Below are 23,900 nucleotides of genomic sequence, written 5' to 3' on the forward strand. Positions count from 1 at the left end.
CATTGATAGAAGCAATTTATTTGAATGCGTACAGATGAGGTCAATTATATTGGCGCCACTTGTACTTTGCAGTAGAGCAGAATGTTCTGCTTTCTCTTACCCTGTAGGCACCTGCAACTTACTACAGGTGACAAATGACTTAATGAGACTCATTGCCTCCAAATTAATGAATTTTGAATAAGCTAGTCTAGGCCATTTGACTTACGTGAAAAATATTAATTTCGATTTGGTCCTGTGAAGTGTAAATAAGTTATTCATTTAAATGTATTTTGAAGGAAGTGAATCATGCAAGGGTGCCAATATTTAACCACATCTAAAAATGAGTACTAATGTTTCAAACAATAACTGAATATCAATTTGTAGTTACCGACAAATGGTTATTGAACCAATGCTTTATTACAAAGGAGGCTAAACAGGCTTTCAGACAGGCACAAAAATACTCTTATTTACAACAGACAGACATTTAAACTTGGGTGTGTGAGTGGAAGAAAGAACTTTGGCACACAAGTAGTATTTCCTTTCTGTGCAAGAACAAAATGTGCACCTACCCAGAGTAATATTGGTCAGTATTAAGTACATTTTACTAAACTAGTAATAAAGACTCCTACCAGTAACTACCGTATAATTCAGAGTTGAACTGCAAGATCTTGCGATGTCAAAGGTTACGTGATTTTAAAACAGACTATAAAGCTTCCTTGTGCCACTCCATTTTTGCCATGACACGTGTCAAATTTTGTATTATTGGGGTAGCCTATTGGTTAGAGCGTTGGACTAGTAACCGGAAGTTTAAACCCCGAGCTGACAAGGTTCTGCCCCTGAACAGGCAGTTAACCCACTTTTCCTAGGCTGTCATTGAAAATAAGAATTTGTTAAACATATTTTCCTTGTGGAACCACTTTTTACTACCATCAGTTTAAAAAACAGCCACAGTGGATGCATTCATCATAAATGAAATCTAAAATAGGACTTTGGAAGACACTGCTCTGTGGGTGTTCAGACCAGAGAAGAGCCTGGATTTGTACAACATGTCAAAGCAACAGGACCTCTTATTGGTGGTGTTTGGACTAGTGGGTCAATCAGTCAGGACTCAGGTCAGCAGCACCAACATCCCCTTCAGTTTAGTCAGTCAGATGTTTCTTCATCAGTTGGTTTCCTCTTGGGCCTTCACTACACTGCCGGCAAAGGGATTAGAAAATGGGACAGCAACTAGCACAGCGCTGTTAAGAAAGTTTATAGAAGTTATACAAACACAAAATGGGGATGTAACTAGCAAATTGACAAAATACGGATACTTTGAAAATTTGCTTGGTTTAGGACTTCTTGTTCATGAAACCTACTCAGGCCCAAAGAGATACAGTGAAAAGAGTGAGATGGAGGACATTCGCCAACGGCCTAAGGAACATGCAGGATTGGTGAAGTCTTGTGAGCAAGCACAGACCTCCAAACTCCAACAGTCCATCTGTTTGTCTTACCTGCTGTTATCACCTGTAGAGGCCTCTTCAGCAGGCTTCTCCTTGTCCGACTCCTGCTTCTTATCATCAGGACTGGAGTCGCCATTCATATTGTTATCTAGAGCAAGCGTCACACACGTCAGGAACAGACGGAGACACACACTTTCAGCCTGCATTAATAATCCAAACAGACAACCATCTTCTTGTCCAGACATACATTTTTTTCCAGCTCTCCTTTTACAACCCCAAATCTGAAATCTCATGTAGGAGTTAGGAGGGGGATGACATGTGATACGCTCATGCCTATATCTGGGCCAGGCGGAGACTCATCTGATTTTCTATCCATTGGAAATGCCTGTTTCATAGAGATGCTTATCTGAGGTGTGGCTAAATGGTACGGATGTAGGTCCCGACTAGAACACAACCCTCCTGGTCATGTTAATACTTACGGGGCCCGTCGTAAAAAAAGGGCATAATGCCTACAGACTGGTCATAGTCTGACAAGTTATAGGATCACAGAAATTTAATTCTATGGTGGTAAGGCTGCTGGGGCATTTTACTCAAATCCATTTTTTTTGCATACCTGATTATAATCTGGTATTTTTCCTGCAGTCTGAACCAAAAAAAAAAAAAAATCACATGAATCTGATATTTCAAGTCACATTTCAAATCACCTTTGTATGTGGTTTGAAATTAGATTCAAATCTGATTTATTTTCTCTCAAGTGTTTTTTTAAGACTGTTTTTAGGCATATCTTGTTGCTTGCTGATACTCTTGACAGTTTTGGCAAGAACAAGTGGTAGCTAACTATTTTGTTAATTGTTTACAAACAAATGAGTGAATGTGCTAGAGAGCTAAACAGCTAGCTAATTGACTGCTGTGGCTAGCCAAAAAGGACTCCTTTTCAAAGTTGGATCATATACTTTGAAACTTTAAAAAGGGTGTTTTTACCAGGGGTCACTCATATTACCGCCAGTCACGAGTCATGACCGCAGTAAGATTCCACGTAACCGTCCATGGTCATCTCCTTTGATGCACTGTGGACATTCTTTGGTAGTACCCAACTTGCTAACTACCATCAGGTCCTAATGGCCTGCTACTCAGGGCTCAATTGTCCCGCTAACCACTCTGATGTCAATGCAAATACAATTTGAAAATCACATCAAGCACTTATCAAAACAGTAGCCCTATCTTACTTTTAAAATGCACCTCACGGTGATGATTCATTTGAACAGTGTAAAACATAGTTGGACAGTTCTTTCTAAGGTGATAACCCTAACCCATAAGCATATTGGAGCTGATGCATGAGCCCAGATCCCCCAAAAAGAAAATGGAATTAAGATGTTATAAAATACATACGCCTACTGCATATTACACATGGTAGAAAAACAAAACTGATTTAAGATGTATTTGGTACATAATTGGTCTACTCTATACAAATTATTATGCATAATGGATGGACTGGACCTGCTGCTACACTCCAACATGTATACCATGAGTCTGGGAGAGAACGGACAGGCCTAGGCCATGCTGTTGGTTCACTGATTGTGGAGGTCGGCTCACAGTTAACCTGCAACTAGTGAATTTGATTTCATTTTGAATAGCCTTGTAATACGGAATGTTCATAATTAATTGGGTGACACGCTTGGAGTGAAATAAATATTCTTATATTTATTTCTCAGCTGCTCATATTAAGCACATGCTGGCTATAAACCCCAAGTAGCTCACAAAACGGGCTGGTGGGAAAGCGCGGCCTCCACTCACTATTCGAGTGCAGACAGATTACGAAACAAATGTTACATTTTTGGTAAAGACCAGACTAAATTGAGAATAGTTTGATGGTTGAAAATATGATCAGTTGATGAGAGAACAGCTGTGCAGCCTGAGGCCAGGAACAGAATGCAAGCTTTTTAAAATACTTTTTCAAATCAACAACAGCTTACAGTCAGTCGGATCATCCAGACCATCATATACGTTCTGATTTCTAAGACATTCTAATGTTTGCATCATTCACAACTAAAGTTCCCAAACAACTCTAAATCTAGCATATAAAGACCTGTTTCAAATGGTCACTTTATGCTCAACATACATACTTCATATGTGCTCTCGCTCCGTAATGGGAAAAATATACTTTCTATTTGATGCAGCTAAGTTCAATTATATTCTTCTTACTATAAAATCATAACATAAAATAATGTGATGGGACTTCTATATTATCAAGCCCATGGCATGGAGCATAGCCAGATAACATAGGCCTACAGTAGCCTGGCCGACTCATGTCCTGTTGTTCTGAAATACCTTTTCTTCATATCATAATGTTTCTTTAGACCTCACTAAAATACATGGACTTATTGCGATGGTGTACATTAAATTGATTTAGACTTTTTTTAAATGTCGATGTTCCAAAGGGGCGACTCAGCAGCTTGTATGTGAGGAGGCATGGAGATGCTGAAGGTGTTTGTTAATTAACGGTCATTTACCGTGAGACCGCCAGTCTTTGCATGACAATAACCTGCTGACCAGATTTCATGACCCTAAAACTGATTTTGAACATTGAAAGCAACTGGGAAATGTCCATGGCAGGCGTTGTTGTCACCTTAGCTTGCTACACTTGGGGCGGCAGCGTAGCCCCTGAGCTGACAAGGTACAAATCTGTCGTTCTGCCCCTGAACAAGGCAGTTAACCCACCATTCCTAGGCCGTCATTGAAAATAATATTTTTTTCTTAACTGACTTGCCTAGTTAAATAAAAGGTAAAATAAATGGAGTGCTAGGAAGCACCACCACCAATCAACACCACCCGTCGTTACTATGACAACTAGCGTAGCCAAGTCAGAAAATGACTTGTCTGAACACACACATATCCAAATTTGGTCACATGTAAACTTGCCATTTGGACAGTCAGTATTCCAAAACCGATTTGTGCATTAAGGCCTGCAGTGTGAACAGGGCTTTAGTCTACACGAGTGGCCTAACTGGTCATAAAGGGTGGCCAATGACGTGGCCAGAACACCAAAGCCTATATGATCAGTAGACAACACTCTTTTCATACAGGGATGAATGCACAATGCTCACGCCAATTTTCATTCCAATGAATCTCCCATTGACAACATGACGATTTATGCAAAAGTTGCGTGTATTTCCAGTTTGGATCCAGCCCACCATAACTGATTAAATACAGTGTCCAATCATAATACGATATGTGGGCATAACTAGAATCTGAGATAATTCTCCTAATGTTAACACTGCCTGACTTATGCAAAAAATCAGATTTGTGTGTGCATATCACAAGTTGGCATTGAGCCAAGAGTGGATACGTAACTACCTATACTAAGTGAGTGTTTATCTTTCATCACAATATGTTCCCACAGTAATTGTTTATGTAAAAAATGTCATTACTAAAAAACATTCTAAAACAAAAGGGCACAGATCTGTTAAGTCTCAGAGTCGGTTTGGCCTTTCTCTATACTGGCTGGTGAGGAGTTTCTCCCAAACAATTAGTCTTATGGACAGAAATTCACAGGATATGTCACAGGCCACACAATGAGCATTGCAGAACACTGAGGAAGACACACATCCTTCTGAATGTGTCATGTTTGATGAGTTGACGCTCATCACATCTAGGATTTCTATCAGATTCCCGAGGAGGAATATGTAGGGCGTTGACCCTAACCACAGATACTGGGTAATATTTCTTCATATTTCTGAAGGATTCTGTAGGCTAATCTGATCTGAGACCAGTGCTTTTGGACAACTTCTAAACCCAGCTTTTGTGAGTGATCAGGTATCAACCACACGACTCCAAATTACATTAGCCCACTGAGCTAAAGCCTTGGGTTTAGCTCTAGGTCCAGACATACAGTCAGTAATGTGCCACCAAACCACCTCCCTTACATTTATTACTTATCTCCCACTCCACAAGACCCCGGTCCCGGTCCCACTCCTACACTCCCATTGTTGTGTTGTTCTCCCTGACTTGCTCAGCCTTCTTCAAAGCACAACTCTTGGCTTTACTAAGTTCACTAGTATGCAGCTTGCCAGTGTGTATATAGGAACAGAGCCCCAGTCCCTCTCCTCACAGTACCTGTGTTGTTCTCCCTGGCCCGCTCAGCCTTCTTCTGGGCTCCCTTCCTGGCCTCCTCCTGCTGCTTCTGCTCTGCTATGGACTTGTTGAGCACCTGGCTGAGCAGCTGGTCCCCCTCCCCCAGCAGAAACATGCTCTTAAACTTGTTGTACAGCATGGTGGACTTGTCCATGATGTCCTGGCTGGCCTTGAACCTCCGGATCTGCTCACCCATGGAGAACAGACAGTAAATACAGGAGATATAGCTGGTCCTCTGTAGCTCAGGTTGGTAGAGCATAGCGTATGTCAAATGTAAAATGTATGCACAAATGAATAAGTTGCTTTGGGTAAAAGAGTCTGCTAAAGGACATATATTATTATTATTAGAATATCAATAGCATTTCACTTAATAAATCCCCAGATCTGGCAACAAAGAGCAGCATGTACATGGGGTATAAAGTATGCATGAACATATAAACATGCACCCACAGTTGCATACAATTAGCAGATGTTCTTATGTACTCTTATGTGATGATCTAAGCAGAAGGAGAGGGCCAAGTGGCAGTAGGTGTGAGTCTATGACCTAAGCAGAAGGAGAGGGCCAAGTGGCAGCAGGTGTGAGTCTATGACCTAAGCAGAAGGAGAGGGCCAAGTGGCAGCAGGTGTGAGTCTATGACCTAAGCAGAAGGAGAGGGCCAAGTGGCAGTAGGTGTGAGTCTATGACCTAAGCAGAAGGAGAGGGCCAAGAAGCAGCAGGTGTGAGTCTATGATCTAAGCAGAAGGAGAGGGCCAAGTGGCAGCAGGTGTGAGTCTATGACCTAAGCAGAAGGAGAGGGCCAAGTGGCAGCAGGTGTGAGTCTATGACCTAAGCAGAAGGAGAGGGCCAAGTGGCAGCAGGTGTGAGTCTATGACCTAAGCAGAAGGAGAGGGCCAAGTGGCAGTAGGTGTGAGTCTATGACCTAAGCAGAAGGAGAGGGCCAAGTGGCAGCAGGTGTGAGTCTATGACCTAAGCAGAAGGAGAGGGCCAAGTGGCAGTAGGTGTGAGTCTATGACCTAAGCAGAAGGAGAGGGCCTAGTGGCAGTAGGTGTGAGTCTATGACCTAAGCAGAAGGAGAGGGCCAAGTGGCAGTAGGTGTGAGTCTATGACCTAAGCAGAAGGAGAGGGCCAAGTGGCAGCAGGTGTAAGTCTATGACCTAAGCAGAAGGAGAGGGCCAAGTGGCAGTAGGTGTGAGTCTATGACCTAAGCAGAAGGAGAGGGCCAAGTGGCAGCAGGTGTGAGTCTATGTAGGGGAAGCTCTACCCTCAACCCCAGCAGGGTGGGTCAGCACATGCATTCTGGGACACTTTTGGTGACATTCACACTTCAACATTAACTCAGGACACAGCAGCTGTGTGGAGGGACTAGCATAATGATTGGTACGTGGTTTATGGTGAAACAAAAGGCATTGGGAACTAAGTGTGTGTGTGTGTGTATGTAGAGGGGCAGCTCTGACAGAGACGTTACCTTTTTGAGTGTTGCAATGAGCTCTGAGTGTTTCTGCAGGTGCTGGGTGGTGACCTGCAGCATGCCCAGCTCATCCAACGCCACCAGACACTTCTTCACATCCTACACACACACACACACGAGACAAAACTATTTATATCTTCTTCAACCAGGTGAGTAACAGCCTATTAGACAAAAATACAAAAGGTCTAACCCCCCCAAACAATAACTGTATAGTGCAAGGCTGGGGTCAATTCCATTTCAAATCAGTAAGTTAACTGAAATTGGTCACCAATACAGCTGCTGGTTTTGTCACCAATACAGCTGCTGGTTTTGTCACCAATACAGCTGCTGGTTTTGTCACCAATACAGCTGCTGGTTTTGTCACCAATACAGCTGCTGGTTTTGTCACCAATACAGCTGCTGGTTTTGTCACCAATACAGCTGCTGGTTTTGTCACCAATACAGCTGCTGGTTTTGTCACCAATACAGCTGCTGGTTTTGTCACCAATACAGCTGCTGGTTTTGTCACTGATATAGCTGCTGGTTTTGTCACTGATATAGCTGCTGGTTGTCACTAATATAGCTGCTGGTTGTGTCACTAATATAGCTGCTGGTTTTGTCACTGATATAGCTGCTGGTTGTGTCACTGATATAGCTGCTGGTTTTGTCACTGATATAGCTGCTGGTTTTGTCACTGATATAGCTGCTGGTTGTGTCACTGATATAGCTGCTGGTTTTGTCACCGATATAGCTGCTGGTTTGTCACTAATATAGCTGCTGGTTTTGTTGATATGCTGCTGGTTGTCACTAATATAGCTGCTGGTTTTGTCACTAATATAGCTGCTGGTTTTGTCACTGATATAGCTGCTGGTTTGTCACTGATATAGCTGCTGGTTTTGTCACTGATATAGCTGCTGGTTTTGTCACTGATATAGCTGCTGGTTTTGTCACTGATATAGCTGCTGGTTGTGTCACTGATATAGCTGCTGGTTGTCACTGATATAGCTGCTGGGTGTGTCACTAATATAGCTGCTGGTTTTTGTCACTGATATAGCTGATGGTTGTGTCACTAATATAGCTGCTGGTTTTGTCACTGATATAGCTGCTGGTTTTGTCACTGATAGCTGCTGGTTTTGATACTAATATAGCTGCTGGTTTTGACACTAATATAGCTGCTGGTTTTGACACTAATATAGCTGCTGGTTTTGACACTAATATAGCTGCTGGTTTTGTCACTGATATAGCTGCTGGTTTTGACACTAATATAGCTGCTGGTTTTGACACTAATATAGCTGCTGGTTTTGACACTAATATAGCTGCTGGTTTTGTCACTGATATAGCTTCTGGTTTTGACACTAATATAGCTACTGGTTTTGACACTAATATAGCTGCTGGTTTTGACACTAATATAGCTGCTGGTTTTGTCACCGATATAGCTGCTGGTTGTGTCACTAATATAGCTGCTGGTTTTGTCACTGATATAGCTGCTGGTTGTCACTAATATAGCTGCTGGTTGTGTCACTAATATAGCTGCTGGTTTTGTCACTGATATAGCTGCTGGTTTTGTCACTGATATAGCTGCTGGTTTTGTCACTGATATAGCTGCTGGTTTTGTCACTGATATAGCTGCTGGTTGTGTCACTGATATAGCTGCTGGTTGTCACTGATATAGCTGCTGGGTGTGTCACTAATATAGCTGCTGGTTTTTGTCACTGATATAGCTGATGGTTGTGTCACTAATATAGCTGCTGGTTTTGTCACTGATATAGCTGCTGGTTTTGACACTAATATAGCTGCTGGTTTTGTCACTGATAGCTGCTGGTTTTGACACTAATATAGCTGCTGGTTTTGACACTAATATAGCTGCTGGTTTTGACACTAATATAGCTGCTGGTTTTGTCACTGATATAGCTGCTGGTTTTGACACTAATATAGCTGCTGGTTTTGACACTAATATAGCTGCTGGTTTTGACACTAATATAGCTGCTGGTTTTGACACTAATATAGCTGCTGGTTTTGACACTAATATAGCTGCTGGTTTTGACACTAATATAGCTGCTGGTTTTGACACTAATATAGCTGCTGGTTTTGTCACTGATATAGCTGCTGGTTTTGACACTAATATAGCTGCTGGTTTTGACACTAATATAGCTGCAGGCTGTGTCACTAATATAGCCGTTTTGCCCATTTGAGAAGGTATGTGTTGACTGGGCATAATGGACATGACTAAGTCACCCAGGATAAAAGCATCTGCTAAATGGCATATTAAATGTCACCCAGAAATACATCTGGTAACAGTCAGGAAGGTGTCAAGAGGTCACGTGAACTCAATGACAACTAGTGTTCCCCTTGTCCACACGGGTACTCCTTGTATATAAACTCCTTATTTGTTTTTATTGTGTTACCATTTTATTTGGCAAATATTGGTCTTACTTTTTAACTCTGCAGTGTTGGGAATGGGCTCGTAAGCATTTCACTGTTGTATTTGGCGCATGTGACCAATACAAAATGGGATTAGATGCCCCCCCATAAATATGGTATTGTTGGTGTTGTCTGGGTGGGGTTGAAGGTTAAGAGTAGCAGAAGAGCCATCCGTTGCAATAGACGGACACACAAAACATTCAACTTTAAATGTACTTATACCATTGCATAATAACTTCACCCTCGGTCTAACCAAAAAGAGCAGCTTCTTTTTCTTTCAGCCTCATGTAAACCCAGACAAAAACCTGATGCTTTACTCAGTGAACTTGTCTGCTCTGAAGACCTGAATCCATCACAGGTCAAGATAAGGTTCAACTAGACTCTGGCTTCAGTGTGACAGCCACAAATGTCAAACAAAACCAAAACCACCCTTCAGCTTACAATGGCTAGGCTAGGAGGATCCATTAAACTGTCTCCCAACTAAAACCTAGAATGATTTGAAAGCTTCTTCTTCTGCAAAAAGTGAGTGTGTAAAATGACTCTGGTGAAGTAAATAATTGATTGTCTCTTGATTAAGGGCTCTGTAGAAGGCAAGGTCTAGATTTAGGGCAGTCTTTTAGGGCAACTTACTGGGTTGTCAATCTTGAGGGAGATTTTGATTTCTCCATGCAACCTCTGCAGCCTTGATTCTATCGATATCTCTGCCATGAAGGAAACAAAAACCGACATCGGTCATGATTTGTTCATGAAAGCCAGAGTTGATCTATCTTGACAGAGGACAAGTAGCACCAAGTAGTCACCTTTCTTCTTGTCTCCTTTCCTTTCATCCACTTTGTTTCCATCATCTTTGTTTTGCCTGAAACACAGAAGACCATTAACGCACCAAATCAACTCAGGTCATGTGTCCATTTCAATTTGAAGTTCACATGCAAATGACTTACCAAAAACCTCACACGTACACACACACACACACACACACACACACACACACACACACACACACACACACACACACAGAATTGCCAGTCACTTTAAGAGTAGCACCACTGGAAATTCCATCATCAACATATCAACTGGAGATCATTTGAGATGGATGTACAGAACAGGGAACCCAATTCCCACCCCATCCAGACCCCTACGGAGTGTTTTTATGGAGACTTCTGCCCAGCGCCAGCAGGGGATGTGGAGCCCCCGTGTGGGGGGATGTGGAGCCCCCGTGTGTGTGTGTGTGTGTGTGTGTGTGTGTGTGTGTGTGTGTGTGTGTGTGTGTGTGTGTGTGTGGAGCCTCCATGGGGGGGGGTGTGGAGCCCCGTGGGGGGATTGTTTGAATGTTAAATGACGAGACAGAGGCATTGATGCGAGTAACCGATCTTGTTCAGTACATCACAATCCATCCGGGTATCTCAAGCACACCAGCATTTTTTTTTCTCAGGTAACAACAGCACATTTTGATATTCTCTTCACTTTTATCTCTGTCAACAATGTCTGATGGGAAACCTACAGATTAAGTATTTTTGGTGGCTGGGACAGATGCCCACAGCGTGAAAAGACAGGGGCTTGTCTGCGAGGACTGCGGGTCCCCGCACAGGCGTGTCACCTGACTGTCTAAAGGGAGTATTGATGGGCGAGGGAGCGGCCGACCGGTGATCCCCTGGCTCTTCGCCCAGTGCCTCAGGCCCCATGTGACTTGCTGGGGTTCTGTCTTTTGTCATGCGTCCCATTTGACCATCAAGGTTCTGAGTAGGTGCTGGCTCAGCAATCCGAAGGTCAACCCTGTTACGACGGTACAGTGATCCATTCACTTCGACCAAGTAGGAGCGTGGTGCTACTTTCTGTACACATGATCCGAGTCTCCAGAGGCCTGTCCGGTCCCCTGGTAGGGGCTTTATTCGCACCGTTTCACCCACCCTGAGCTCAGGTAAGTCGTTTGCTAGATGAACTTGGAGACCTGTCTTCTGTGACGTAGCTTCACCAGCACGTCTGTCACCACACATGGCTCCAGGAGAGTGCTGGCTACTGGCAGAGCTGCTTTTAAGCGCCGTGCCATGAGGCGCTGGGCCGGGCTGCCTATCCATGCCTTCTGTCGGGGTATTGCGCCACTGCAGGATTGCTTTCCAGGCATCTTTGCCCTCTCGCAGAGACTTTTTGCAGAGTTTTTTTGCGATTTTTACTGCGGACTCCGCCTTCCCATTAGCTTTTGGGTTTCGTGGTGATGAAGTGACGTGCTCGAATTCCCATCCTGCAGCAAATGTTCAGAACTCAACTCCGGAGAATTGGGGTCCATTGTCTGAAATTACCCTATCTGGCTGGCCATAGCGGGCAAACTGAGCCCTGCAGCATTTGATCGTTGTCTCTGCTGAGAGGTCGGGGAGGAGGTCGATCTCCCAAAAGTCTGAGTAATGATCGACTACCAGCAGAAAGTCTTAAGAGATCTAGACGTACTATCTGCCAGGGGCGCATTGGTAGCTCGTGGGACATCATCGTCTCTCTCTGTTGCTCAATGGCATATTCATTGCAGATTGTGCATTTACTGACATAGTCTTTGATTTCACTCTGCATTCCTGGCCAATACAGTGTGTCACGTGCTTGTCTGTAACAGGCCTCACCTCCTATGTGACTTGACTGCACGCGCGCCAACATCTCAGGGCGCAGAGACCGGGGAATAAGAACACTGAGCTCCTCTTTGACTGGCCAATATTCTCTGACGGCTAAAGCAGTTTCTTCCCTGCAGTCGGGCCAGCCTATCAGAATCACAGACCTCAATGCCTGGAGTTGCTCGTCCCTGTCTGTGTGCTGTCTGATTTGTATAAGGCGCTGGTCCGTAACATTGAGGTAGTCAGCCTGGTTGATGTGTTCAACATCCACTTGCTCTGTTTGTAAGCTGCACACTGCGTGTTGTTCATGCATGGAGCGTGTGTGAGTGCCTGATGCAGTAGCCCTGCTGAGCGTGTCACTCACATACATCTCTGGCCCTGGCTTACACACCACCTTGAGGTTGTAGTTTTGTAGGGCCAGTAGCATGCTCTGCAGTCGTTTTGGGGCATTCAGGAGAGGCTTGCTGAATATAGCAGTAAGGGGCTTGTGATCTGTCTCTGCCCGTACAGGTAGTGGTGGAAGCGTTGGCATGCAAACACAATGCTGAGGCACTCCTTCTCTATCTGGGCATAGTTCTGCTCTGTTGGGGTGAGTGTCCGAGAGGCGAATGCCGGTGCGTTGAAGACATCATGGTACTTGCTTAGGAGTGTCTCCTTGCTCAGGGGCCCAGCCTGGACTTTGTCTATAATGTTAAGATCAGCTGGGATGGTGAAGTTAATAAGCCCAAGGCGCTCGCATGTAGAACCTGACACTAATGGCTGTGATGACACTAATGGCTCAACTATTTCAAACTCAAGGGTGTGTTTCTGGCCACGTAAAACACACTCTGTCACAAACAGGCCTAAAGGAGGTCATGAACTGGCCTGAATACAGTTTCAGCTTGGTGCTACTCTGTGTGAGTTTGTCTCTGGGCGCGAGCCTCCTTTTGTCTTTAAGGCTCATAACGTTGCATGTGGCCCCTGAATCTAGCTGGCATTGCTATGGTTTATTATTAAGTAGCAGAGTGACAAACCACTTTGTCCTTTTGCCCTCACTGCCCCTATGCACTCGCTAGCATATACATCCTCTGTGCTGTCGTTCCCTTCATCTGTGTTTGTTTCCATGGAGTGCACTTTACCCTCCTTTCTCTTGCTTTTCATGCAGACCCTTGCGAAGTGATTAGCTGTACCACAGGATATGCATATTTTTCCATAGGCTGGGCAGTGTTTTTTTCCTCGTCCATGACAAATGCCACAATATCGGCATGTATTGGGGTTGTCTACTGCAGAGTTGGCTGTAGTATTAGCATTAGCTGTGGCAAAGGGGAATTTCTTTACTGGCTGCCTGAATGTAGCATTGACATTGTCCATATGTTTCCTTTCTAGGTCCATGGACCTCATCCGTACATCAGTAAGCTCTGCTGCACGGCATGTCTCCACTGCCAAGGCCAGCGTCAGGTCACGTTCTCTCAGCAAACGTCTGTGGGTGCCATCATCAGTTATGCCAAGCACAATCTGATCTCTGATCAGTTCATCTCTTAAAGCACCATAGTCTCATGTAGCTGCCTTTTCCCTTAACCTAGTGACAAAGCTGTCAGTGGACTCCCCGTCCTCCTGTTTGCAACGACCGAAAACATAACGCTCGTAGATGACGTTCTTTGATGGCGTAAAGTAATGTTTAAGAGCATCAAGAATAGCTGCAGCGTTACCTTGTTGAGCTGCTGTTAGGTTCAGGTTGTGTTTGTATACGTGTCGGCATTCAGTTCCCATTATAGTCCTCAAAGTGGCAGCCACTACCTCATCTTCCTTTTCCAGAAGTCCCATTGCTAGCGCATAGTCCTCCCATTCACCTCTAAACGTATCCCAGTTCGTGCTCCAATCTCCGCTGAGCTTCATAACGGCAGGAGGGGGAATGTTTGCTGCCATGTCTAACCGGTGCTAACAACACTGAAGCTAACTAGCAAACTCACTCTAGCTAAGGCCAATTCCGGCGAAATATAACTCAAATAAGCATTTGTTTGGTAAACCAGAACAGGTGACTCTAATTTGCGAAAAGCATGGTCAGTTACCCGACTCCATGTTTGAATGTGAAATGACGAGACAGAGGCATTGATGCGAGTAACCAGTCTTGTTCAGTACATCACAATCCATCCGGGTATCTCAAGCACACCAGCAAAACACATGAGTTGCAGTAATGAACATTTACCAACAGATGGCATCACTGTGCCATCTTACACCCATAACAGGGATGTGGAGGCCCAGTGTGGGGTGATGTGGAGGCCCAGTGTGGGGTGATGTGGAGGCCCAGTGTGGGGTGATGTGGAGGCCCAGTGTGGGGTGATGTGGAGGCCCAGTGTGGGGTGATGTGGAGGCCCAGTGTGGGGTGATGTGGAGGCCCAGTGTGGGGTGATGTGGAGGCCCAGTGTGGGGTGATGTGGAGGCCCAGTGTGGGGTGATGTGGAGGCCCAGTGTGGGGTGATGTGGAGGCCCTGTGTGGGAGGATGTGGAGGCCCTGTGTGGGAGGATGTGGAGGCCCTGTGTGGGAGGATGTGGAGGCCCTGTGTGGGGGAGGATGTGGAGGCCCTGTGTGGGAGGATGTGGAGGCCCTGTGTGGGAGGATGTGGAGGCCCTGTGTGGGAGGATGTGGAGGCCCTGTGTGGGGTGATGTGGAGGCCCAGTGTGGGGTGATGTGGAGGCCCAGTGTGGGGTGATGTGGAGGCCCAGTGTGGGGTGATGTGGAGGCCCTGTGTGGGGTGATGTGGAGGCCCTGTGTGGGGTGATGTGGAGGCCCTGTGTGGGGTGATGTGGAGGCCCTGTGTGGGGTGATGTGGAGGCCCTGTGTGGGGTGATGTGGAGGCCCTGTGTGGGGTGATGTGGAGGCCCTGTGTGGGGTGATGTGGAGGCCCTGTGTGGGGTGATGTGGAGGCCCTGTGTGGGGTGATGTGGAGGCCCTGTGTGGGGTGATGTGGAGGCCCTGTGTGGGGTGATGTGGAGGCCCTGTGTGGGGTGATGTGGAGGCCCTGTGTGGGGTGATGTGGAGGCCCTGTGTGGGGTGATGTGGAGGCCCTGTGTGGGGTGATGTGGAGGCCCTGTGTGGGGTGATGTGGAGGCCCTGTGTGGGGTGATGTGGAGCCCCTGTGTGGGGTGATGTGGAGCCCCTGCGTGGGGTGATGTGGAGCCCCTGCGTGGGGTGATGTGGAGCCCCTGCGTGGGGTGATGTGGAGCCCCTGTGTGGGGTGATGTGGAGCCCCTGTGTGGGGTGATGTGGGGTACTAAACTAAAGGTGAGTGTTGGGAGATAGATAAGACGGATGGTTGCCTTACTCTTTCTGCTCGTCTGGTTTACGTCGTTGACGATCGTCTTTGTCCCCTGTCTCGGTCAGAGTGGGCTGCTGCCGCTTGCGGTCTCCCGCAACCCCCTTGCTCTTCTAATGGTTAACGGGGTGGAGAAAGAGATGCTGATTGGATGTACATGTAGACATGCTTGGCTGGCACCGTTTGTCATGACATGGTTTCACTGTGTAACCGTCTGCTTCACTAGCCTATTTAGGGCACACTCTGTAATAGTGGAAACAGTAACTAAATTAGAATAATCTGGTTCACTACTTTTGACCAGAGCCCCAAGGCACCCTAATCCCTATTTAGTGCACTACTCCCTATGGGCCCTGGTCAATAGTAGTGTCCCGCATAGGGATTAGGGTTCCATTTGGGACACTTCCCTTGTCTGGTTGTGGAACACCCACCTCCTGGTTCTCTGAGTCAGAGGAGCTCTCCTCTTTGGTCCGTCTCCTCCGTTTAGCATCAGGGTCCTTCTTCCCCTCCAACTCTCTCCCTTTGTTGTCTTCCTTCTTTCTCCTCCCGTCCAGCCTCTTCTCCTCCTCTCCTCTCTTGGACTTGTCTTCCGGCGTCCTCTTTCTCTTTCTCTCCGACTCAGCAGTGTCCCTGAATGGAGAGAAACGTCTTTTAGGAGTTATTTTACCCAGGAAAGTCAAAGCAATGTTGCTCAATGGTAGCTACAGTAGTGGTGAGCCACTGTTGTTTTTCTGACAATTAAACAGTCAGTTGATGACGGATTACTAGTGGATCCTTTAAAATCAGCAGATGGGTCTCATATAGAGATTCTATTAGATACATAGAACTGAAATTGTATAGAACTGAAATTCTTAAAATACACATTTATTGTTCTTGTAAATATACATTTGCTCATATTGTATGTATTTCTGTGTGTTTCTTGTCTGTCTGTATGTCTCTTGCTCTAGATAACAATATGAATAGCGACCCCAGTCCTGATGATAAGAAGCAGGAGGCGGACAAGGAGAAGCCTGCTGAAGAGGCCTCTACAGGAGATAACAGCAGGTAAGACAGACACATTAACCACAACTGTACATGTCACTGCCTGAGCCCTGGGGGTCCTGCTGCTGGAGTAGGAGCATCTTCTCAGCTTTGGTCTTCCTGCCTCGCCTCTTAGGAGTGGGGCCCTCTCCATCTGGACACACACAGGTCATAGAGTTTGTAGTTATGAGTCATCATCAGTTATCATAATGAGGGGGGACACTACTGTCCCAGTACAGAGGAGCACTATGCAAGCTGTTTTCCATGACTTTGGTTGTTGTTTTACCCTTTGACAAAACAATAGAGTGCCTGGGGTAGGTCTGCTGTCTTGCACACAGTGGGAAAGGTAGAGGGTTGCATTGACAGACACTGTACCTAGAGGGCTGGATGTGGGACTGTTGGCAGCGTCCTCTTTCTCAGAGTCAGCCTCTACATCACTCTGACAAGAGACACAAGACAGCGAGTTTAGGTTCAAGGTGATTCACAAGTTGTATTATGTCTAGATTAGGTGAATTCATGTTATACTTCAGCAATAAGGCCCGGGGGGGTGTGGTATATGGTCAATATACCACGGCTATGGGCTGTTCTCATCCACGACACAACACAGAGTGCCTGGACTTAGCCCTTAGCCATGGTATATTGTCTGTATACCACAAACCCCAGAGGTGCCTTATTGCTGTTATAAAAACTGGTTACCAACATAATTAGAGCAGTAAAAATTAAATATTTTGTCATACCCGTGGTATACGGTCTGATATACCACGGCTGGGCTGTCAGCCAATCAGCATTCAGGGCTCGAACCACCCAGTTAATAAATGAGGATATGGGATACCTTTTTCTTCCTTCTTCTCTTGGGTTTGGGAGTGTCTGTAGATTCATTTGGTGTGGGGTCCTAGAAAAAAACAGACATAGAGAGGCTGTCAAATAGATTGGCACACTTTGCTCTTCACAATGCAGTGCAATGGAGTAGAATGTTCTGCTTTTCTATAAAATTGCTATTTTTACCCTGTAGGCACACGAAACTTAGCACAGGTGAGAAATTACACAGTAAAAACAAGAATCATTGGCTCCAAACAAATTAATTTGATCAATTTAATCCAAACCATTATTTTACTTTGAAGTTAGAAATCTTAATGTATTTATTTTTTGTCATGTACAGTTGTAAAATCAAACAAATACACGTGTAAACACCAACATCTTTTTCAACTCTAACTTATTTTAGAATAAATAGTAAATCATACAAAGGTGCCAATATAAACCATGCAAGGGTGCCAATATATTTGACTGCATCTGTATTGTAATAATTCCCTCCCAACTGTCCTTGCCATAAAATAAGGGGAAGTTGTGTTTCAGCCACATCTAGTGGATTACTGTGGTATTACACCTACCAAGTCAGCAGGCAAGAGTCTAGTTTCCAAGTCCCAGAACAGTTCCTATCAAATGAAGGATCAGTCATTGGCGCAAGAGAGCAACTTACCTTTCTCCAGAGCGACATAGAATGCCATGCAAAAATAAAACATAAATACGTTTCTTTAACTGATAAGAATTGCTGTAGTTCAGCCCACCAATTAAAAGCTTGATAAAAACACCACAAGGAGTGAGGGATAAAAACACCACAAGGAGTGAGGGAGCAACACGTGCCACTGATCAACAACCAGGCCTCAGTGCCTGAGTCAGTAAAACAGTCTAGTACATCAAACCTTTAGGAGGTGGGAAGGAAAGGGAGGGAACATGCATTCAGGTCATGCAAATTACATTTAACATACCACATCTAATTCACAAAAACATTTACCCATTTATTTACATTTTTACGGTGAATGACCACTCTCACTAAACACAACATTTGCGTGATCCCCCATAGTGAGAGCCCAGGTTTGTTCAAAATGAACGACAGTGGTTGTGCTGCCATCCTGTTAGAAGGTAACAGATTATTTTATTACAATGGTTAAATTGGATTTTCATTGTGTTCAATGGTGTTATTTGCCCCCTAGTGGCGCTTTCTGGTACGTAGAAAGACAACGCAAACGGGAAGTTCAGAATTTGTTTTGCACGCATAGAAGCAGCTACAAACAACGCTACGGTGCAGGTCTTTCAATGTAGTTATTTCTTGTCACGCTTCAGCTTCAATGTTGGTTGCATTTACTCACAAATTGCAATGCCTTTAATGTATGTCGTTAGCTGTATTACTTTGCTCATGCGTCATGCAAACGAATTGTAAAATATACAATACTGTAGTTTTGTTACTGTTTCTAGTGTAATATGCTTTGTTATTCTACATAGATGGTTATACATTATTAGAGTAATGAAAGGAGCAATTACCATATGGTTAACAATTAGCTATATGGTTTGGCATCATGCCAGATGCATGGTACCTTAGCGCGTGCTTTGTATTTATGCAACTTCAAATGTTTAATGTACAGCTACAGTATGTCGGTGTGAATTGAACACTAAAGTATATTCATTTCTGTATTTTGCAGTTTCACAACATAAACGTTTTCAATATATTCATTCAAGAAAAGTCACGCCTTGGGAGTTTTATTGAAGACTTAGTTGTTAGCTATCTGTCTAGTTTTGCATGGGAACGCAACTCAAGGGCAGAATAGTGGTTATTTTAAGGGCACAATCACACCAATATCCATGGTATATTAAACTTACAGGCTGTAACACAGGTACTGAAAACTCCTCTCTCTTTGCCCTGCCCTCTCACCATTCACTACAGGGAAATAACCCTCCATAGCCCTGTAGTTCAGTGGTACAGTTGTAAAACACTCAAAATACCATTGTTACCAACAGAAAAACCAGGCTAGCTAAGAAACAGAGGGAGGATACGGCGCCAAACCATCACCTTAAGGCTTTGCAACGGTAGTCGTGCTAACGTGGTTGCCTAGCAATAGGAACAAAATAACACCACCTATAAAAGGAAAGTCACCAGGTGCCACATCATGCTTTCCCTAAGTGGGGTGGGAGGGTCACCTATCCCATCATGCAACAGTACGTACATCCTGGCCCTGGGGCTGTCCCTGTTCAGAGACCTGCATGCCCCCATCCTCCTCATCATCCTCCTCCTGTCCAGCCTCACTCTCAGCCCCCGACACCTGTGTAACCATATCAAAACACACAGGGCCCAGGGTATGGGGGGGTTAGGTTAGTTATTTAGTGGGGCCAATTGACAGCTAGACAGAGAGAGAAGTTGGGTCCCGTCTCTCCCTTGACTTCAGTCCTTCGCTCCCAGACAATTCCACACGTAATTGGGATTCAGCTTGGACAAACAACTCTGGTCAAGTACTAGTAATATACCCCACAAATAACATTTGCCAATTCAAGATTTGCCTCCTGGGGTATTAAGACACAAAGCACGGTACCATTGGCAAAAGGAGACAACATCAACAGCAGACAGACACATTGGTACAAGAGCGCACAGCATTTAATGTTACGTAGGCGTGGTGCTTGTCAAGAAAGTGAGGTTAGTCAGTAATTCTATGGTGTTCACGTGAATAACACAGTAAAGTCCATATAAAAATAATGACCTATGAATTAAGGTAGATGGTAGAATAGTTAGCCTACTTTGGGTTTCTTCCTCTTCTCATAATCTCCCTCCTCGTCCCCTTCCGGGTTACTGTCAGAGTCCTTCTCCGTTACGTTATCCGACAGCATCATTTGCTAATAAAAGAAAACCAAATATGTTACTAAAAATAAAAAAAACATTCCTAAATCAGAGACCGAGGAACAGACTACTTTAACCCCTAAACCCAACCTTAAAGGGGAAATCCACATTTTAAACAATAACAAAAAGGCGTCACTTGTTTTGGTAAACAGCTGAGGGATGGGCCTTGAGAAATATAATATTACTGCTCTTGCATTCATAGGCAGAACTATGGATGCAAGGACTGACCATCCATGATATCCAAATGATAGATTTAACCACATATTTTGAAGCTATACAGTGTTTGTTTACATTGACTTTGTTTTTTTAAATGTTGAGTTAAACAAGCTTATATTCTGGGTTCTGATGGGGTATGACACTTGAACTAAGCTCATGAGGCATTTAGAAGTTATATTCTTCAAGAATCAATGGCTATATATCATTCATTTAACAGCCCAAAAATTGATGTAGCAATAGTAGATTGCCCCTTTAACCATTAGGGCAACCCCCAACATAGAGAACTCCAGGTTCATGTTCATTTGGCACAAAATGTAAGAAAATTGATTAATGTACCGATTGTTTGGGGAGCTATCACATATGTATTTCATTGCACCGTTTATACCTGCTGTAAACTGTGTACGTGACAAATAAAATAAGATTTGATGGGTTAGCTAAAATGCTACAGTTGTCCCTGACCCGACTCTCAACGTGCAACGTAGACGGTCGCGGATTAGGCCCCTCATCCTCCCCACTTTTGTTTCTGTCTAAAGTAACTAGACCATTAACAGGCATCATACAGTACGTCTTAGAGGTGCTTAGAAATACGTAAAGTACTTTTCATATGGCTTTGAGGCCAGGAGAACGCTCACATTCACTTTCTGTTGCATACCGTCTTCCGTTTGTGTACCCTAATGAACACGAACCAGAGCAACATGACAAAAGAGAGGAGATAAAACAAACCTTCTCTCCATTCAGCTCCACCTTTGGGTTGTTCTCAACCTCCCACAGGCCTTCGTTGAAGCCCTTTCTCTTGTTAGGCTTGGCATACTTCTCTTTATTGGGCAGGTAGGGATATATATCTTTGGGGCCTAGGAATGCACTGTAATAGAGGAGGAAAGTCAATGCATAGATGCTTTTCTGGTGCTCAAACTGAAGTTTGTATATTGTACACAATGCCAATATCAAGTACTGGTGTATTGTTCAGATAGAGGGTGTAGTGTATTGTAGTATAGTGTATGGGTGAGACAAAGGGAACTACTGTAGCTAACTTCTTACGTTTCATGGGTACCAAAGAAAAAGATGGGAAACTTCATGTTGGCCGGCTTCACAGCTCCATCAGAGTAGTCATTAATCTGGTAGAAAGGGAAAGAGTAGTGAATTGATTAGCCTAGTATGTACATTAGTATGTACATGTCATGTAGCTGGCAGACAATTCAAAACATCCATCTTTAATAAATGCCCCATGTGACAAATTATCTGTGTAACAAGTGCATTAAGTGTTTAGAATGGAAGTAACAACTCTATAATACCATGAAATAAGACAAGTTAGAGCTGGGACGATAAACCAAAAATAATCCACAGACCATACCCATCACTTATCACAGGCATTTTGCTGATATCGTTCATTAAGATAAGTAGCCTATACTAGAGAAATATGAAGTTTGAAATGAAATAATTGTGATAATATGAGTGATTGTTAATGGGACAATTGATGGCTACAATCAGCAAACTAGTAGTAGTAGTTGAAAAGAATAATACATGAAAACATGTGGTGTAATTGTAAATGCATCGTTATTGCATCATTTCAGGCAATTTATCGCGATATGGATTTTTGTCGATCTCGCCCAGCTCTACATACGTCGTTATGGTAAATGGAAGTAACTTGTCTTGTGTGATTGTGTATTGGCTTACCCTGGCAGGCCAGTGAGGGTAGCCCTTCATCTTCGCAAAGATCAGGTCACCCGGTTTGTAATCCCGAGCCATTCTTCTTGCGACGTACGACACTCTGTTGACACATGTGACCAATCACATTAGATGTGATTTGATATTATAATAATAATACACAGATCATCTACACAGTGCAAACAGAATGCAACTTTAGCCTACATACACAGTAAGAACAGCTAGATGAAATGCATCAACTCCTACGAAAAAGCCAATTGGGAAAATGTTACAGGACCATGCACCTACCTACCTATTGCACACCTGAATTCAATTTCATTTGCGAATCCATTCTACAAGTGTCCGACTTGTAGAATGCATGATTCGTGCATAACAGTGTGGGTATGTAGCAAGGACACTAACCCTTACCCCCATGCATTAGCCCATCGGGTCGTGCACACAAACAGAAACGTGGACGAATCCAGTTTCATTCCAAACACCGATATTCTCCCGCGAACCATGAACATGGCATTACATATGTTTACATGTAGATAGATACATTTTCATGCTTGTCAAAATGTAGCTACCTAGTGTTTAGATACAATGTTTCCTTTTCGCGACATTCTAGTATTTTCCGGTGACAACATGAACATGCGGGCTGTCTTTCGAGCTTTGATCTGAGTTCAAAACGAACTAATACATACCGTTAAGAAAGGAATACTATTATGTGTATGTTAGTATCATATTCACAAACATTCTGAATGGTGTTACCTAGAAGAAAATGTAAAATGCTTACCAAAGTAGTACTATATTCGTAGCTAGCTAAGCAGCCTACACAACTTGTCCTGCTCCCGCGCAACACGGTAATGGATTTTACCATAATAGCTCTAAAATAGGGTGAGCTAAAATCCTAAAAACAAAAATGATAGTCTTTGCAATGTGTATCTTGGTCTTTTTACGTGAAGAAAGTAATTGAAGTGACGTTATTTGTGCTTCTGGTGTGCACACAGTTGTATTTGTAGATGTAATCAATGCAAGACAATTCAAGTGGATGAGGTACACCCCTCCTATAAGATGCAAGTTTAGGAGAACTGCGCAAGTACATTTCCTTGGTACTGATGCTGCATTCTGTTATTATGGTTGACCAAGTCCACATGTGATCATTTTGACAGCTATTACAGTTGACTTGAGGAACTATACTTTCCGTTTTTCTCAAGTTGCCTCAAACTGAAATATGAGTTTGTCTAATACTCCAAAATTCGACTATGTTATCACATACTAATACATATCACTCATTTGCAGGTAAGAGCATTTGGTAATGCGTTACCTGACTCCTGCGTGAAATAACTTAATATTGAAGTGGTTGGCTACTTTGTATGTCAACGTGGTCATTATACCTGTCTTCGTATCTTACAGAATGCTGACATGTTGTGGAGTATTCTAGTCTTGCACCAGTACAAGAAATCACATTCCTTACTGCTTGCTATTCATTGCCCTCCAGTGGTAAAGATCTGTACTTAGCCCTACTAACATACCACTACAGGAACTGAGTATTGTTCCATCACTTCTCTTTCATTGTATTATAGTATTTAGTTACATTCTCTTTTGCATCTTCTGAAAGTCTCATTCATTCAGGAACATACATGTTTGGTTATGTGTACGTTGTAGTGCAGGGATGTAGTGGTAAAAAGGGTAGATAGATCCTATTCCCACAATTAAAAAGGTTTTAGTTTGAGTTTATCTTCCACTACATCACTGAGTTGGAATTATCAGAGGTCTCATCTAGAAAGGTGAATCTCTGTGCATTGACAACAGCAATGACATCCCATCAGTAATACTAGGCCTGCGACTGCTTCCTCTGACACCACCAGAACCGTCACGACTACTTGAACCTTTCTACTGTTGAATGAACACATCAGGAAGGACTGAATGAAGGTGACCTAGGTGTGTGTGACCACCAAACACAGGACAAAACAGTTGTGTGTGTGTGTGCGTATGTGCGTGAGAAAGACAATAGGAGTAAAGGAGATACTGATGAATGTGAAGGACAG

General features: G+C 43.9%; 1 protein-coding gene across 3 annotated transcripts; it reads right to left on the reverse strand.

Annotated features, from left to right (window-relative positions):
- Window positions 1-784: 784 nt before the first annotated feature.
- On the reverse strand, window positions 785-22,793 carry LOC118381638 (PC4 and SFRS1-interacting protein-like). Of its 3 annotated transcripts, none has more exons than XM_052511396.1 (17): window positions 22,646-22,793; window positions 21,880-21,973; window positions 21,244-21,320; window positions 20,929-21,067; window positions 19,890-19,985; window positions 19,325-19,420; window positions 17,158-17,217; window positions 16,701-16,764; window positions 16,380-16,479; window positions 15,737-15,935; window positions 15,318-15,421; window positions 10,222-10,277; window positions 10,052-10,122; window positions 7,019-7,120; window positions 5,535-5,736; window positions 1,473-1,569; window positions 785-1,167 (listed from the first exon to the last, which is right to left on the reverse strand). In XM_052511396.1, exons 2-17 carry the CDS (start codon window positions 21,949-21,951, stop codon window positions 1,119-1,121), a joined length of 1,584 nt encoding a protein of 527 aa, XP_052367356.1. In that variant the 5' UTR covers window positions 21,952-21,973; window positions 22,646-22,793; the 3' UTR covers window positions 785-1,118. The 3 variants fall into 3 exon arrangements, with proteins under 3 accessions (XP_052367356.1, XP_052367357.1, XP_052367358.1); XM_052511397.1 differs by having other exon boundaries at window positions 785-1,172; XM_052511398.1 differs by lacking the exon at window positions 19,325-19,420.
- Window positions 22,794-23,900: the final 1,107 nt, after the last annotated feature.

This window comes from Oncorhynchus keta, unplaced genomic scaffold (assembly GCF_023373465.1).
Source record: "Oncorhynchus keta strain PuntledgeMale-10-30-2019 unplaced genomic scaffold, Oket_V2 Un_contig_6766_pilon_pilon, whole genome shotgun sequence".
Taxonomy (NCBI): domain Eukaryota; kingdom Metazoa; phylum Chordata; class Actinopteri; order Salmoniformes; family Salmonidae; genus Oncorhynchus; species Oncorhynchus keta.

Excerpts from the sequence above, each read along its gene's own strand:
- LOC118381638 (XM_052511396.1), bottom strand. The coding sequence starts at position 21,951 with ATGGCTCGGGATTACAAACCGGGTGACCTGATCTTTGCGAAGATGAAG. Across the intron at positions 17,218-19,324 it reads GACAGCCCCAGGGCCAGGAT|GACCCCACACCAAATGAATC; the intron begins GTACGTACTGTT and ends GTTTTTTTCTAG. Across the intron at positions 7,121-10,051 it reads CCCTCAAGATTGACAACCCA|GATGTGAAGAAGTGTCTGGT; the intron begins GTAAGTTGCCCT and ends GTGTGTGTGTAG.